Source organism: Littorina saxatilis, linkage group LG9 (genome assembly GCF_037325665.1).
Source record: "Littorina saxatilis isolate snail1 linkage group LG9, US_GU_Lsax_2.0, whole genome shotgun sequence".
NCBI lineage: Eukaryota > Metazoa > Mollusca > Gastropoda > Littorinimorpha > Littorinidae > Littorina > Littorina saxatilis.
In genome coordinates, this window is record NC_090253.1 from 22,281,139 (window position 1) to 22,298,712 (window position 17,574).

The window sequence follows — 17,574 nt, forward strand, 5'->3', positions numbered from 1 at the left end:
TCTGCAATATATAGTGGTGAGGGAAAATCTGTCAGAGCTCTGTCCTGCTCCGTCGTTCACTGTTCACTCGGGACAGAACGGTGTTATCCATTCATGTATAAACATCCGAAACTGTTACGTTTTGTTTTGTGGGTACAGATGTTATCCTGGGATACATTGGCCGGGAATTGTAGAGCAGGTTTGATGTGTGGTATAGACATAGCCATGCAGTGTTAATCGCTAATTGGCGTAACGCTGAAGCTGATAAGATCGTATTAGAACTGAAGCCGTCAGCATGTTGCCCTCCCGCAGTGGGGCACTGCGGTTATGAAATTAAAGGCCCCTCCTGTTTTTGGAACCGCAGGAGCTTTCTAGTTTGCTGTTAGGTAGATTTTTGGTTCCTCTTTCCTGTCATGCTTTCTTTTTCTTCATGAATTCTTTTCTTTTTTCTGCCTTCTTGCTCATTCACCTGTATTTTTTCCAAAAATCTCTTCTCTTGCCGCTTGTCTCGCGATTCATGTATAGTTTAATCTGTTAGTGTTCTGATGTAAGTCCAGCAGTAGATAGGTTAAGCCTATTTTAACATACTGGAAACTGGTAATCTTCCAGTAGGTATTAATTTAGTTTTACTAAAGCCTGCTGGGACACAAGTAATGGGTTAGTGCATTTGTAAACAGGAATCGCTTGACAAGTGGCCCCCTTCATCCCCCCCTTCCTCGTCCTGATATGGCTCTGCGTAGTCGGCTGGACGTTAAGCAACAAATAAACAAACAAACAAAAGCATGTTGCCCATCTGGTATTGCGCATGTTTTGGAGATCACCCTGCAACAGTTAGTTGCTAGCATCGCAGACACTGTTCTTGTATAGGATGTTGATGTTTTCCGCGCTCACATACAGGTGGAACATCGAACTGTTTTTCTTCGGATTTGAACTCTGATGGTTTCTCCGTGTAGAAGCAATTGTTGTGGGAGGAATGCGATGTTTATAACATTATTTCACGCGGATTGAAAGTGTTGACTGCCTGAATGGTGTGGCTTATCAATATTGCGTACGTTAGAGCAGAAATTTCTACAACCTCTGGTTGGAGGGTGGTGTGGAGTACGATGAAAGTCCATGGGTGAGGGGGTGGGGGGGGGGGGGGTTTGTATGCCGCTTCTTCCTCTTCTTCAGCGTTCGACGGTTGTATGCCACAAATTGGTTGTACGTGCTTCAGATGTATAACCTTTAGCATGCTCAGTTGTGTGTCACTGCCAGTGTCACGCGTGTTTTGTAGACCACCATGCGTCTTTTCAAGTTGCTGAAGCAGTGAAGGTGGATCAGCAACTAACGCCGTGCTCAATGGAGGTGCAGGCATTCTCATCCAGTTCCCTGGGGGACATACAGCTACATCCAGCGTTGCCACTGGCAAACACTGCACAAACTATAAAGCAGAAGCAGAAGCTCTCATGCAGGCCGCCTCCTTCGTTCAGGACTCCGCAGACCCTTGCTACCAAGTTGTCTTCCTCTCGGACGCCCTTTCAGTCCTTCAGGCCCTAGAGAACGACAAACTCCCACAGCTGGCCAAAGCATTACAGATGGTCAGACAAACCAGAAGAGTTGTCCTCCAGTGGATACCAGCACACTGTGGGATACCAGGAAATGAAAGGGCAGATGAGCTGGCAAAAGAAGGAGCCGTGGAAGACCAACCTGAAAACAGTGTCAGCTTTAGTGAGCAGAAGACAATCATCAAGGCATTGATGAGGCCAAGGACAAACAGAGATGACTACCACACAATGTCCAGAGAGCAGCAAGTCAACCTCATCAGACTGCGTACTGGCCACAACAGGCTCAATGCTCACATGAACCGAAAGTTCAAGCTGGCGCCATCACCAACCTGTGCCTGCGGTCAAGAGGACCAAACAGCGGAACACATCTTACAGCGATGTCCCTTACTAGATGAGGAACGAAAAGAAGTGTGGCCGTCACCAACTCCCTTGCAGACCAAACTATACGGCAGTCGACAGGAGTTGGAGAAAACGACAACATTTATCACCAGTGCTGGACTGATTGTGTAACCTCTGCGAACGCCAAGAAGAAGAAGAAGAAGACAGCGCTTGTTATTGTTTTTCACCCTGCATGTGGAACGTCCTGGTGTCTGTCTAACAAGAAACCCTTGATTTCTTTTGTGGTTTCCCTGGTTTGACTGATTTTTGACTCACATGCGAAGCAAAAGTGAGTCTATGTACTCACCCGAGTCGTCCGTCCGTCCGTCCGGAAAACTTTAACGTTGGATATTTCTTGGACACTATTAAGTCTATCAACACCTGATGTGGCCTGATGGTGTATGGTTACAAGATCTCAAAAAACATGTGCGGCAACTTGACCTCACTTCAAGTTCAAGGTCACAGGGGCCGTAATTGTTGTCTTAAAAACGACCATTTTTCACATTTTCGCATTTTTTCTGAAGTTATCGAGAATGGCAACCTTAGCTATGTATGCTATACAGGGCAATGTAAGCCCTATCTTTGGACACCAGTTTGGTTGACCTTGCTTCAAGGTCAAGGTCGCAAGGGTCCTTTAAAGTTGGATTGTATACATATTTTGAAGTGACCTTGACCCTGAACTATGGAAGATAACTGTTTCAAACTTAAAAATTATGTGGGGCACATGTTATGCTTTCATCATGAGACACATTTGGTCACATATGATCAAGGTCAAGGTCACTTTGACCCTTATGAAATGTGACCAAAATAAGGTAGTGAACCACTAAAAGTGACCATATCTCATGGTAGAAAGAGCCAATAAGCACCATTGTACTTCCTATGTCTTGAATTAACAGCTTTGTGTTGCATGACCTTGGATGACCTTGGGTCAAGGTCACATGTATTTTGGTAGGAAAAATGTGTAAAGCAGTTCTTAGTGTATGATGTCATTGCTAGGTTTAGTTATTTGACCTTGACCCTGAAGGTCAAGGTCATGTAAAGGTCAAGGTCAAGCATGTGAGTCGTATGGGCTTTGCCCTTCTTGTTTTTTATGAATGTCGGTAAAATTAAAAACAAATTATGCGATATGTAATTCACTTGTGGTTTATCTGTGACATCAACATGTGTCTGAGGGAAAGAGCAACAACGACAGTAGCAGAAGCAGAGAGAGAGAGAGTTTCAGAGAGAGACAGACCGACTAAGACTAGACGTACAGACAGAGAAAGAAATAGACAGCGAGACAGAGCGAAGGTAGGCGCTGGAAGAAACCTTTCACAAGCTGGCAGCAATCAAGTTTTTCTGCACTGCGTACATAATCTTTTAGAGGACAAGTCACTTACTTTATAGACTCGTTCACCATCAATCAACGGGACTGGCGTTCCTTTGAAGCTGACAGGTGAACTAGTCCAGGCTAACCACTGGAACCTGTTTGTCTGCAAACACCGATCCGTCTGAATGTACTCAAAACAACCTCTGGAGGGAAATGTCACAAAAAAGACCAGACCCTCAAGAGAGCTGCTGAAGAAATGTTACACTGCCGCAATTAGTAGAAAAAAACATGTTTTGCCCTTCAGGTGTTCCCATGTGATGTCCGTGACATCTTGTTGAACCAAAGATAGAAGGACACGATTAGTTCAGTCTGGCTTGTATCTTGTGATATTTTGCAGATCGTCTACGTTAGACAACCATCAAATTGTCGCGGTTACCAGTAAAAACCAAAGACATTCATCCAGCCTTTAAAGATACAATGTACCTTAATTCCTCCTCGTGTGAATGATCGGGAACACCAACACTGATCTTTCCAGGCTTATTGTGCATCCTTTCCCCTTGGACATATACCAAAAACTAACAGCCTAGCTGCTTTTTTTCAGAATTGGATTGTTTTGCCGCATTTATTTCATATTGAACACCCACGGGAATAAATGTATGATTTACCTGAAAGCATAAAATTGACCTTTTGCTCACCGCTGTGCTTTGTAGAAGCTCGTTGAGGTGTGTGAAACTGATCGCAGATTTAAAAGACGGAAATAGTTAAGGTTTTATTGATAATGTCAATCAATCAATATGAGGCTTATATCGCGCGTATTCCGTGGGTACAGTTCTAAGCGCAGGGATTTTATTTTTTTAAATTTTTTATTTATTTTGTTTATGCAATTTATATCGCGCACATATTCAAGGCGCAGGGATTTATTTATGCCGTGTGAGATGGAATTTTTTTTACACAATACATCACGCATTCACATCGGCCAGCAGATCGCAGCCATTTCGGCGCATATCCTACTTTTCACGGCCTATTATTCCAAGTCACACGGGTATTTTGGTGGACATTTTTGAGTCACTTGAGAAAAAGTGACTCTCCGGCCGGCCGTCCGTAGACACCACCTTAACGTTGGACTTTTCTCGGAAACTATCAAAGCGATCGGGCTCATATTTTGTTTAGTCGTGACCTCCAATGACCTCTACACTTTAACGATGGTTTCGTTGACCTTTGACCTTTTTCAAGGTCACAGGTCAGCGTCAAAGGAAAAATTAGACATTTTATATCTTTGACAAAGTTCATCGGATGTGATTGAAACTTTGTAGGATTATTCTTTACATCAAAGTATTTACATCTGTAGCCTTTTACGAACGTTATCAGAAAAACAAGGGAGATAACTAGCCTTTTCTGTTCGGCAACACACAACTTAACGTTGGGCTTTTCTCGGAAACTATAAAAGTGACCGGGCTCAAATTTTATGTGAACGTGACTCATTGTGTTGTGAATAGCAATTTCTTCCTGTCCATCTGATGCCTCATATAATATTCAGAACTGCGAAAGTGACTCGATCGAGCGTTTGCTCTTCTTGTTATCTATGCCTATACAATTTTGCCAGGAAAGACCCTTTTGTCAATCGTGGGATCTTTAACGTGCACACCCCAATGTAGTGTACACGAAGGGACCTCGGTTTTTCGTCTCATCCGTGTTTCTAACAAAAATCTCACAGTTTATTAACTGAATTTATCTGATCGATAATTTCGAACCGATTTATCCGCCAACAAAACCCTTTGATGCTTCTTGGAAGCAGTGAGATCAAAAGCATTTGATCATGATTATCATAGTTGAATGGGTGGCTGCCTTTTTCTGAGGCTGTCAGGTTCCATGTGATTTCTTTGAAATTAATTTCCTGGTTTCGTCCCTGTGTGATTTCATATTGATTTAGACAGAGTTGAGAAAGAAATGAATATCTCGCTTATGCGTTTACGAAATAACAAAAATAAAGCTCTCATTTGTGTCCTTTTCGTGCTAAGCCGGAAGAAAAAAGTTGGGCTTATCAAAGAAAGAAATATATGTCACATATTACCCATAAAACGGACCATAACCACAGGCATAAGAGTCTGTGACCGTAGCCTCCTGTGTTATTATTATTGCCTTCTGAAGACACACTGGGAGTTGCATGAGGATAATGTAGACTTGTATCATGTAAACCAGAATTAGCTTCCCATGCGCCACATTATAGAGTGTGGCTAGGGCGTAACTTGTTTTGATGCTCTTAATAGTCACCACTCGAACAACAGGGTGTTACTTGATTCTGATATGATCTCTGACATGACAGTTTCGTCACTTAGATGCCAATTGGGACAGGGTGTTGCCTGTTTTGGGGAGATGAAAACATGTTAGTTTTGTCACATCTGTCCAAGTTTACGCACTCCCAGCTTTGTGTGCCGCCCTACCTACCCCCATCCTTACTGAGGAAAAAATGCTTGTGATGAAGGGAGGGTGGTCGGAAACCAAGTGCTGTTAAGTATACACAGATAGGGACAGCTAGGTTGACAGAGTAGAGGTCCTTTCCCAAGGGTTATCATTTACAGTGACTTTTCACTAAACAGCCTTGAGAGGTTGTGTTGGTTTAGGGGGTGGGGGGTTGATGATGAAATCGTTCATTTTAACGTCACTCTGTACTCATTGGCGACATTTGCCTTAGGTTAAAAACACACAGAGGCGGTCACACACAAACTTTCTCTGTATGTACAGTATGTCACCACCCTCCCTATCCCCCGCACACTCTCGCTCATTTAATTAACAGTGAAAATAAGAATTACTTGGATATGAATGGGTATTCTTAAAATGGTCTGATACAAGTATAAGGCTATGACGGCAGTTAGATAGCTTCATATCCTTGCACCAAGTGGATGAGTGTGCAATAGTCTAGCGGAGGAGGGAGTTCAGTGGAGGGTCATTTATAATGACTGTACGGCCAGACTCAAGCGTAGGGAAAGGGTGTGGGTTGAGGTAACGCGCGCGTGATTGGAATCTCGGTCCTGTTCATAGTGTCACTCAACCTCGTCCAGTTGTGTATCGGTTGAACGGCGCCAGGTCTGTTGTGGTTATAGTGACCACTGATTTGTGTTGAAACCCGAAAATGTCCAACCGGACAGGTGATATTGCAATGTGTCGTTCATTCAGTGGATTCTGTATGCCTGCATTATGTTGTCTTCTGTGAAATTCAGTGAAGTGTTCTTTCAATTTATTTTTGCCGTACTTTCAACGAGAGAGGAGACTGTTGAAGACAGTGAATAGGGATTCTGTACATGTTCAAACTACACAGCCATTTTTCAAACGTCGTATTTGTCACAGAGTGGTAAGGAACGACCGTGATTGTTTTTCTGTCACTGGAAAGAAATGGCTTGGGTTGTAAAGACTATTTGTTGCAAACCGGTCGGGTGTTTGCATGCCTTTGCGTTTTGCATTGAGCGTTACTGTTCCTACATAGGGACTGGTAATAATCAAGGTCCGAATAATAAACGCCCCATTGCAAGTTCAACTCGTTGAGTGGCCGAATACATTTCATTCAGTTTATTATTCGCAGTGACTATTGACCACAAAAGCACAAAGCGAAGTTCAACAATTTAGTTTCATAATTAAGTCCCCAGAGTATTGGACCGAGCATGTGGTGCCTCCATCGATTGAAACTTCATCATGCAGAGAGACAGGTTGTGACGGTTTTGTCAAACTTGCACATGAAAAGGAAGTTAGTCATCAGAATGAAGAACCATTCATATGCGTTCTACTAAATCAGTTGATGACATTTATTAAATCAGGCAAATATTTGGAGAAAAATATTTACCATCCCGATATTTGAACAAATTTAGTTCATTGTTTGGTTTCTAAACATGCCGATTAGGCGAAACCACATTCCTACGTCACAGTTAACGATAATTACACTGAAGGGAGTTAAGTCCAGTCAATTTGTGAAAAGACTAAGAAAAATCACCGACATTCCTATATTGTTGGCAACAGATTCAGACAAATCATAGATTGGTCAATGGTGTATTTAAAGATACTGTACGCCTCGTGTAAACTATAGTATGTAAACCACCTGTCCATCTTGTATGGAATAAGAGCATCCTTCCGGTTGAACTACTACCAAAAAGCAGCAGTCTGGCCACTACCCGAACAGAGTGGTTTGGACATATTTACTGAAATAATTTAGCAAACTGACGTCGGTGTCAGTGACGAAATGATTTTGTTAAATACGCTCTAAACAGAAAGCAGGACGGCTGTGGATTATCATTTGTAGGTACTGGATGTGTGCAACTACAAGTGAAACGATGCTTGTTATCTCATGCAAAAACCAGGTGGGTGTATGGTAATGGATAAAAAGCCCGAAAGGTGAAAGTAAAAAGAGAAAAAATGCCATAAAAACTCAGTCACATTTCAACACATGGTTAATAATGCGTTTTCGATAGGCAAGTTCATTGAAACGTGAGCGCAGCCAACTCAACAGCTGTTGTTGCTCACACATAATAGCATCACGTGCAACCGTTTGTATGAGTACAGTGCTGTGTTTTGAAGAGAAAAGGAGAAAACAAAAGCTCCCCAGAAAATGAATTATTATACAACAGGACTTTGTGATGACGGCGCATTCTCTTTGTCAGACAAGTTAGACAATGTCGTACATTGTGTCCGTGTTATGTGTATTACGCCAAGGCTATTCTTTCATTTCCTCATTTCATAGTGTCGGGGGCGAGTGAACGTTGTTAGGTGGCCGAAACCGACCGTTGATTTTATGACCAGCGTTTTGTTTTGTAGTCGTGGAATATTGTGAAAAGTTCGATCGTCACAGGGTGAATTCAGATTCAATGTGCACTATACAGTGTCGTGCACTGTTGCTGTTTTGTAGGACTACGTCAAGGCTATTCTTTGATTTCTTCATTTTAGTGTCAGGGGCGAGTGAACATTGTTATAGTGTGAACTGAATAGTCCATTGATCAGCCAATTAAACTTACCTTACGTGGAAAGTTTCAGAAGAGTTTTCAGTCCTTTGTAGCCGTAGAATGCTGTGGAATGTTCGTCACAGGTTACATTATAATAGATAACAAGCACAGTGTGGTCAGTGTATTTTCACAGCGCCAGGATTGTACGAGTAAGGAGTGTACTTCTAGGACCGCAACAGACGCCGTATGGTTTCCATCATTTGCATTGACATACTCGTCAGAGGAAGTGTAACCAACGAAAAGAGGAAAAAAGTGCATAGGCCTGAACAAGTATCACGTCGAACAAATGTCTTTCGAATACGTGTCGGACACCCTTGTTAATTTGTTACTGCTATGCCATTTACCAGTACGTTCTAAGAGTAAGAGGCGGGTCAGTTGCTCACACACGCAAATCTAGTGTCGGCCAAGTGTCGTCCTCATGTCGCGGACATGGATAAAGCCAATACCCAAGCTCCGTTTCTACTTACACGCTGAAATAATTCCGTCCTTCTATGTGGACACATGCGTGAAATTTGTGGAACACTTATCGACACACTTCCGTAAGCAGGTTAAAAGGGTTTCTCTGGTACGAAGGCGACCTTCTCCGTGAGTGTGCGTGTCAGGTGGTGTTATTCCCCCCCCCCCCTTTTTTTGACTCACATGCGAAGCAAAAGTGAGTCTATGTACTCACCCGAGTCGTCCGTCCGTCCGTCCGTCCGGACGTCCGTCCGTCCGTCCGGAAAACTTTAACGTTGGATATTTCTTGGACACTATTCAGTCTATCAGTACCAAATTTGGCAAGATGGTGTATGATGACAAGGCCCCAAAAAACATACATAGCATCTTGACCTTGCTTCAAGGTCAAGGTCGCAGGGGCCATAAATGTTGCCTAAAAAACAGCTGTTTTTCACATTTTCCCCATTTTCTCTGAAGTTTTTGAGATTCAATACCTCACCTATATATGATATATAGGGCAAAGTAAGCCCCATCTTTTGATACCAGTTTGGTTTACCTTGCTTCAAGGTCAAGGTCACAGGAGCTCTTCAAAGTTGGATTGTATACATATTTTGAAGTGACCTTGACCCTGAACTATGGAAGATAACTGTTTCAAACTTAAAAATTATGTGGGGCACATGTTATGCTTTCATCATGAGACACATTTGGTCACATATGATCAAGGTCAAGGTCACTTTGACCCTTATGAAATGTGACCAAAATAAGGTAGTGAACCACTAAAAGTGACCATATCTCATGGTAGAAAGAGCCAATAAGCACCATTGTACTTCCTATGTCTTGAATTAACAGCTTTGTGTTGCATGACCTTGGATGACCTTCACCTTGGGTCAAGGTCACATGTATTTTGGTAGGAAAAATGTGTAAAGCAGTTCTTAGTGTATGATGTCATTGCTAGGTTTAGTTATTTGACCCTGAAGGTCAAGGTCATGTAAAGGTCAAGGTCAAGCATGTGAGTCGTATGGGCTTTGCCCTTCTTGTTTTTTGGTGCTCTTTCTCCCCACCGTTTCTGCCCTAATGCTTTTTCTCCCTGTATATATATTATATGTATTGATAGACCGGCATCTCAGTTGGTCAGTTCTACCTGCCAGATATTACTAGTAATTTATGTGAGTACATTCCAAAATGTTTACCTTCCTTTTTAGGTTGCTCTCGAACAGGCTCAGACTGATTTTGTTTCTGCATGTTTTAAAGGCCAACTTCAACCCACACCCCCTCGCGACCTTAACCTCCGCACACCGTCCTTTGCCTCCCCCCCTCCCCCCCCCCCCCCCCCCCCCAACCGTTCACCGCCCTTCCCCCCCCCCCCCCCCCCCCAACCGTTCACCGCCCTCCCCCCCCCCCCCCCCTCAACCGTTCACCACCCCTCCCCTTCAGCATTCCAGTACTGAGTCTTACTGTACAACCAAGAATTTTTCTCTAAATACCAGTGTATGTACTTAAAAGCATGTACAATCCTCCCGCCAAGTACATGTACTCGACTAGATTGAGTCCGTGCTTGCAAGCTGCCCCCCTATCCTCTTTAGATAAGGCTGCAGTGTGGAACCACTCCTCGATCGGTGAAATGACCAGTCACGGGTTAACAAGGGTTTTCCCTCTATGCCTTTTTTTCCTCCGGGGTAGGAAGATTGTTTGCCGTTTGAGCGGTGATTATGGAACTGAAGTCAGTCAGGGTCGTCATTCCGTGCTAGCCTTTCTCTGGTCAGTGGTAATGGAGCGGACCGGACCGTCCTTGGTGCTGTGCCCACAGTGAGGCAGAAAGGGTCGAATTGGATACTTTTTCTTCTTCTTTCGTGTTTTCTTTGTTCGTCTTATTTCGATGCAAGATGGGTGCGTTTCGTGAAGGTATTTACCGTAGCACCACGAAGATCTGCGTTTTTAGGCAGAGAAACTTGACGATCGCTCCATCATGTGAAGGTACATTTCATGGTGGATGGTGTTCGCTCGATCTCGCGTCCAGCGCGACTCTGTTACACTTTCAATTTGTAAGCATGGTGGAATTATGTATGCATTATGATTAAACGAGCTTTGCAACATCTGGTCAGCACGTGACGTAATGCGGTGATATTTAAGCGGTCGTTAGGCCTGGCGCTCACCTATGAAACTTCAGCAGGACAGCACACACACTGCAGTGCGTCGTCTGTCCTACTGGCGTTACATAGGTGAGCGCCGGGCCTAACTACTGTCGCGTGCCGCGTCACAGCTACATTAGAAAGCAGAGCTGAAGAACTTGTTGCTGTGTGTCGTCAGCAAATTCGTACCTATCTATTCAAATGATACTGGAATGGTCGAACATTTCCAAACGTCGTTTCTTTTGGTAATATTGCAGCTGGACACGTGAACTACAATGAGATCAAGAAATAACACCACAAAGTGCAGCTTTTCATGGGTACAGGGTAGTATCACGAAAAAACACCTTTACGAAATGAAATCTCTGTAAAATGCTCCCAATTGTTTTCGAATCAGACCCCGTTTGCTTCAGTGAGATAGGTGCAGGCGTTCGCTTCGCTGGCTTGCATGGATTCAGTGACGAGAAGTACAAGATTTGTCTGAAAGAGTAGATGGATTGAATACCACTGACTAGTTGGCACAGGGTTTGTTTGAAAGAGCGGGAAAGCAGAGACTGAAGGGATGATTCATAATTAGAGGTGAAAATAGGAGGACAGGGGGGAAACTGATCTTTGCGACAAGTCACAGCTCAAACATGTAATCCGGAGGTTTGTGGTAGAGTGGCGAAATGCGGTTGACGAAGTTGACCTTTAGGGCTGTTCGGTTGAAGTTTTTGTTGTGTCCGCTGAACTTTCTGGTAGGACCTGTTTCAACTGAAAAAAGAGGTGGTCGTTTTTTTTTAGTTTTTGTTTTAATGAAGATGTTTGTGTATTTCCAAGCGGACTAATAAGGTGATTTTCTTCCTCTTTTGTTTGTTTCTTTTTGTGTGTTTGTGTCGGATTTGTCGGAAAGCTCGACTCCGTGGCTGCATTTAGCAGAGGATGCAACACAAATACACTCGGGTGGTGCTGAGTGCCAAATAGAATTACCCAGTGATAGTGCTGTTGTCTCTGCTGCAGGCTTACTCGCACGATTCAAGATAATCATTTAATGGCATGATTACCGAACAAAAGGGCACAAACAAATTGGCAAAAAATTAAGAGAAAAAAATGAGCTTAGGTAACGCCAATCCGACTCCTGTTTTGTGCACGGCCATGAGTGGTTGACCTTTCTGTTTCACTGGCAGAAGGCACGTTTCAGACAGTCGCATGTAATTAAGTGTCTGGAGAGTTTTCTGCTGCGCTGGCAATGAAGGTCGGAGAGGGGCAGTGTGCAGCTGACTGCAGTCTGTGCACGATTCATTTTTGATGGCCGCAGGGATTTTATGTGCAGTTCATAAACGCTGCGAGTGTCAGTCGTTTTGAGGAGTGTGAGGAGTGAGGTCAGCAAAGAAAATGCTATGAAGGGCATTCACTTCCACGCGTGTGGTTGAGTTTTATTGTCTGTGCTTACAGGAACGAGAGACTGGAAAAACATAGTGTGACTGAAGGTCCCGCTTGGCAGAAGACTGAGTAGAGACATTGAAAATAATCTGTGGAAGCCACTGAGCCTTACTCTCAGTGATGCCAGGGACACCCACAGAAGTCGAACCAATTGTGTGGGTAGAGGCAAAGGGGGTAGAAGCTGAGAGTTCCAGGACCATCGCAGATCCGTCTAGGCTTGTGTCTGCGCCAAGGACATCCTTCTACCTGGACACATACCCACACTCTTTTTCTTCTTCTTCTGCGTTCCAGAATTGTCTGGTTACGTGTGAGCTCGTTTGCCCATTTGGGTTCCCCACAATATACTCTGAGAGCATAGTCAGCTTCACTCCGCTTTCGTTGAGTGAGCATGCTGGGTATTTTCGTGTTTCCATAACCCACCGACATGGATTACAGGATCTTTTTCGTGCGCACTTGGTCTTGTGCTTGCGTGTACACACGAAGGGGGTTAAGTCACTAAGATGGTCTGCACATAAGTTGACCTGGGAGATCGGAAAAATCTCCACTCTTAACCCACCAGGCGGCAGCGACCGGGATTCGAACTCACGACCTCCCGATTAGGAGGCCGACGTCTTACCACCACGCCACTGCGCCCGACTCTAATCAGCCTGGCTGCTTTCTGTGCAGACTGCATATTTTTGCTGAATGAAATGTGTGGATTGACATAGGTGCCAGTCACGAAATTAATTCAGCAACAACAAAAACAGAAACTACAACAAAATCCACTCAGCACAGACAGGAGGCAGAGTGTAGATTTTTCTTATTTGTCTAGATGGAAGGATGTTCTTTTACCAGATTGCTTACACAAGAAGGAAGGTCCTTTTTAAGTGAAACATAAGTCAAACTTAAAGGAGTCTAACAGGTTTCTGAAGGGCTTCGCGAGTGCGGCTTGAGTCATACTTTGAGTGCATGTAGGGATAGAAGTTGAGAGAGAGTTGACAGACATTGAGAAATGTCAAAAGACAGAACAAAATTTTGATAAAATATAAACAAAGAGGTAAAGGCCAACTCATTTTTTTCCCAGGCTTTATTACCTGAAGTGTATTACCATCTGACCTAGCATCTTATAAAATGAAATGTTGTCGTGTCATCATAAACGTCAAAGCAGTAGTAAATTGCTAATTACAAAGTGGCCAATCATCCCTCATCCAGGTTTGTGGTACACCGGTTTGAGGTTGACCTTTTCAACCTGTATTGATTACGTGCCATCTTTGACAGGTATTAAGCCGTCTTGTCGGTGACGCTTTGATTTTGACGTGGCACCTGTGAAGCAGGGGACAGGAGTTTGTAGTCTGTAAATTGAATCAAAGGGAAGCGTTTTGAGAGGAGGAATTTGTGCGGTCACGCTTCACCGCTCCTTGTGATGTGGAGCGGTCACCATGTCACAAACATTTGGATTTGATGTGCCTTTGCTTTGGCATTTCAGTCAGACGACCACCCCCTCCCTATCCCCATCTTTCTCTCTTGTTTGGTGAAACTTGCTTGAGTTGAGCCCACACGCTCGTAAAGTTTATTTCTGATGTACAGATGCTCTCGCTGTGACACCAAGCGAGATCAGTATCACCGAAACCTTTGTCGATTTGACTCGCACTCGCGCTGGTCAGGCTTCAGAGGTGTCCGAAGATCTTGACCGCAAGCATTTTGAATCGGTTTGACCCGAGATCTTATGATGTAAAGCTCTTTGATTTGACCACGTTGATTGAATCGATGTGGCCCAGAGAGATGGCATCTTAGTGTGTGTGTGTTTGAAGTGTTAAGTGGTTTGGGGGATTCTTTTTGTGGTTGAATGACTCGTGGCCAGTGAATGAGTGGTAGGTCTGATCGACTGCGGGCATTGGATTCAGTGAATAGGAAGTCTGAATTTAGGTTTGGCTGCGGCCACTGTTTTATTTTTCTTGAGCCATTTGACCGTGGACAATCAAACAGTTAGGTTTATACCCGTGTGACTGTAAACAGAAAATGAAAACAAAACAAATTATTAATTTCAGATGGACGTTGATTAAGCTTTGGGAGATAGTCTGAGGAGGCAGAGTGGATTCATTTTTGTTCTCACCAAGGATAGACTATAAATTGTTTGACTGCAGGTATTAAAACCGCCGTGAGTAATGAAGCAGTGAAGAACACTCCTAAAAACTTGATCCCCATAACTTCTTTGTGTGGTGGGCGGTCGTTGACTTGTTCCCTCGCCTGTGACTGTTCTACTTGTCAATGGGAGAGTAAAACACTGGCTAGACAAGCAAAGACCATTTCAAGTCAAGGAGTGTGTTTGTGTGGCGACTTTGTTGTGACATTTTTGTCTGTGCTTGACTGAATGGACGTGGACGTCCCCTGTTCTCCTTCTTCATCCTCCATGTCTCCGCTGTGTGTGTGTTCTTTGTGACACGGTGGCAACTCCGCTTGCACGTTTAGCGGACAAACGTCAAACATTTCTGCGGCTTACCAGAGGGATCACGTTTTTGACACCTCGCTTTTTTCTCTCCCCCCTTCGCCTCGGAGTTTTGCCCCCTAAAGTCAAACTCAACACCATGATGGATGCGACAATTTTCTTCACGCTGCAAGGTATGTATTGCTACGTTCGGTTGCCTCCGTAAAGGTGATAGATTATTTTACATGTATGTATTCCATCTTGTGTGGTGAATTGTGGTGGCTACTGACAAGATCCAGGTGAATGGTGAATTCAGATGGAATTTATTTCGATTTTCGCGTTTTGAAAGGAAACCTCCGCACGAAGAGGTTCTGAAAGGTAAAACAAAATCCGACACAGATAATATACCAGTGTTCCAAAACCAAGTCTTCAAACAGAAAAGGTTCATTTATGGAATAGTAACACAAATCAAAACATTCACTTGAAGTAACCTGCCTTTAAAATGTTTTAATTTGCTGATAGAATTTGTGAAATCGGACATTCCATTAAAGCTGCATCTATCATTATGTGTCTGTGATGCAAAAAAAAGTAACAAAATAGGAGCGGTGTTCTAAACTCGTTCTTTGGGGAAATTGCAAGTAGCAAAATCAAGTGGACTGCTTTTGATCAGTGTTGGAAATGTTGCGTTTGACAGACAAAACGTCCAATTTCGGAATATTTTTTATCAAATTCTGTCATGTGAAGTGATATGTGCACTTATTAACTTCAGAAGAATTCATGTTTCTCAGGGTTTGTTGCCCGTTCGCAATGACTGTAAGACGAATGTATTGTCAATGACGGTGTGTGTGTGTGTGTAGAAAGAGGGAAAGTGTCGGTGTTTGCGTGTGAGTTTGAGAGAGAGAGAGAGCAATTTTGCTAGCTATGTATTTCATATTTGTTTCATATCTACCAGTACGACGAAGAGAGCACGCGCTCTGTCTTTGTTTCCGTGCCTACCCCTTGTTACATTGAATCTCATCCTCTTCCTCTTCCTCAGCCTTTCCTCCAGCCTTCTTATTCTGTTCGTCCGTCGATCGGTTGTAACCTTGTCCAAAATCCTTCGTCTTCTTCTTCTTCTTCTTCGTCGTTCGCTAAATCCTTGGTCTGATCTTAGTTCATGTTCAGGTTGAAGTGACCCCGTGGTGTTATCGCTCCAGTTGTAAATTGCTGCCTGACTGTGCATGAACAAAAATGGCTAGACAGGGGTGGGTTTTTTTGCTGCGCACAGATGTTGCCATGCACTGCTGCTGCAAGAAAAATAGCGACTGTGGTGGTTTTGCTGACACAGTTGAATCCTCCTTTAAGACTTTCAAAAATCGTTGAAAATTAGGTCTTAAAAAAGTTGGGAATCTTGAATCGGAGGTAAATTTACAAGGATTATAAACAGAAATATTGAAAAGGTAAGGTCTTAAAAAGGTGGTAGTCTTATGTCGATAGTCTTAATATGGGGGTTCCATTGTATGGTGTGGGTGGTGTGTGGGTTGGGGACTAGCTTGTAATCTTGAGAATAAACACGATCGCGTGTCGATGCCGTTGTTGATGGGTGGTGCCATGTGGCTTGATTGGCATTTCGATTTTGAGACAGGTTGGGTTGTTTTTCTTCAGGCGGTCATTGGGTTTGCCTGTTTGGGTGATTGCTCAAGGTTATGACTCATTGGTCAATCGGTGTCTCTGTCCCTCTCAGTGTAGGCTATGTCTGTGTAGTCTACCACATTTCATCTATCCATCTCTCTCTCTCTGTCTCTCTCTCTCCACTCACTCTCTCTCTCTCCACTCACTCTCTCTCTCTCTCCACTCACTCTCTCCACTCACTCTCTCCCTCCCTTTCTCTCTCTCTCTCTCTCTCTCTCTCTTCAGTACAATAAAACATCTCTTTCCCCCCTCTCGCTCTCTCTCTTTCTCTCTTTCGTTCTCTCTCTCTTTCGCTCTCTCTTTCGTTCTCTCTCTCTTTCGTTCTCTCTCTCTCTCTCTCTCTCTCTCTCTCTCTCTCTCTCTCTCTCTCTCTCTCTCTCTCTCTCTCTCTCTCTCTCTCTCTGCGATTGCGATTGACAATTTTCCTTTTATTGTCTTAATTTTTATGTCTTAGTTTAGCAGGGACAGATTGTAAGACTAGGCGTGAGCCTAAAATCTCCATCCTTGAGTAATAAAGTTCGTTCGTTCGTTCGTTCGTTCGTTCGTTCTCTCTCTCTCTCTCTCTCTCTCTCTCTCTCTCTCTCTCTCTCTCTCTCTCCCTCTCTCTCTCCACAGTACCTTTTGTGAAATATAGAGTCAATGCAAAACAATTTCCCAAGTGTCATTTTGACTTTATGAGCAGCTTTTCTTGCCCTTTCGCTTTTGAAGTGCACAGTAGTAGCCCCCGTGCCGTTTCAAGGGGCCAGACGCTGTCTAGTTCAGAGGACAAGATAGAGACAGCTTTGTGACCTTTTTCCTCCCGGCTCGAGTTTAGAGGAAAGAATCCCTGTCTCTTTACCGTGTCATTACCGCTCCATTAGACAGTAGCCCGGCATTTCATTGCTACTGGTTGCTGGGGGCCATTTGTGTGTGATTCACCCACTCATTCTCAGTATAGGAAGGGTTAGGAAAGGGTTTCACTCTCACCTCCCCTTTTTGAACGCTGGGGGCAGGATGATATCCTGCGGCCACAAAGAGTTAAATAGTGAATAATTGCAGTTATACCCGACTGGATGACAGGGACTGACCGATCATGAGATTGGTGTGATTTTTTTCCATGCAGCTGCATGAGTTACTTAGTTTACTCGTGAAGGACTTGCAGCACTAGCGAAATAAGTTCTGTGACGTTTGGGAAATAATTTCTGTGGCCTATTTTCTTGCAAAAGAATTTCTTCTTCTCTAAGTTTAACCTATGACAAGTTAGATCACCTATTCAGTGTTTCCCGGTGTGTTGCTTATCGCTTTGTTGAAACTAGGCTACGAGCTCGCTGCAACATTGCAG

General features: G+C 43.7%; 1 protein-coding gene across 5 annotated transcripts in view; it reads left to right on the top strand.

Annotated features, from left to right (window-relative positions):
* Nucleotides 1-17,574, top strand: part of LOC138975603 (cytospin-A-like) — a 66,532-nt gene that overhangs the window by 15,771 nt on the left and 33,187 nt on the right. Inside the window, exon 1 of one of the 5 annotated variants that reach the window (XM_070348324.1) lies at nt 14,105-14,776. The exons of the other annotated variants lie outside the window; for them this stretch is intronic. Coding sequence (XP_070204425.1) covers nt 14,750-14,776 — 27 coding nt within the window. The 5' untranslated portion in view covers nt 14,105-14,749. Of the gene's footprint in view, nt 1-14,104; nt 14,777-17,574 lie in introns of those variants that run through there. 5 annotated transcript variants of the gene reach the window in all.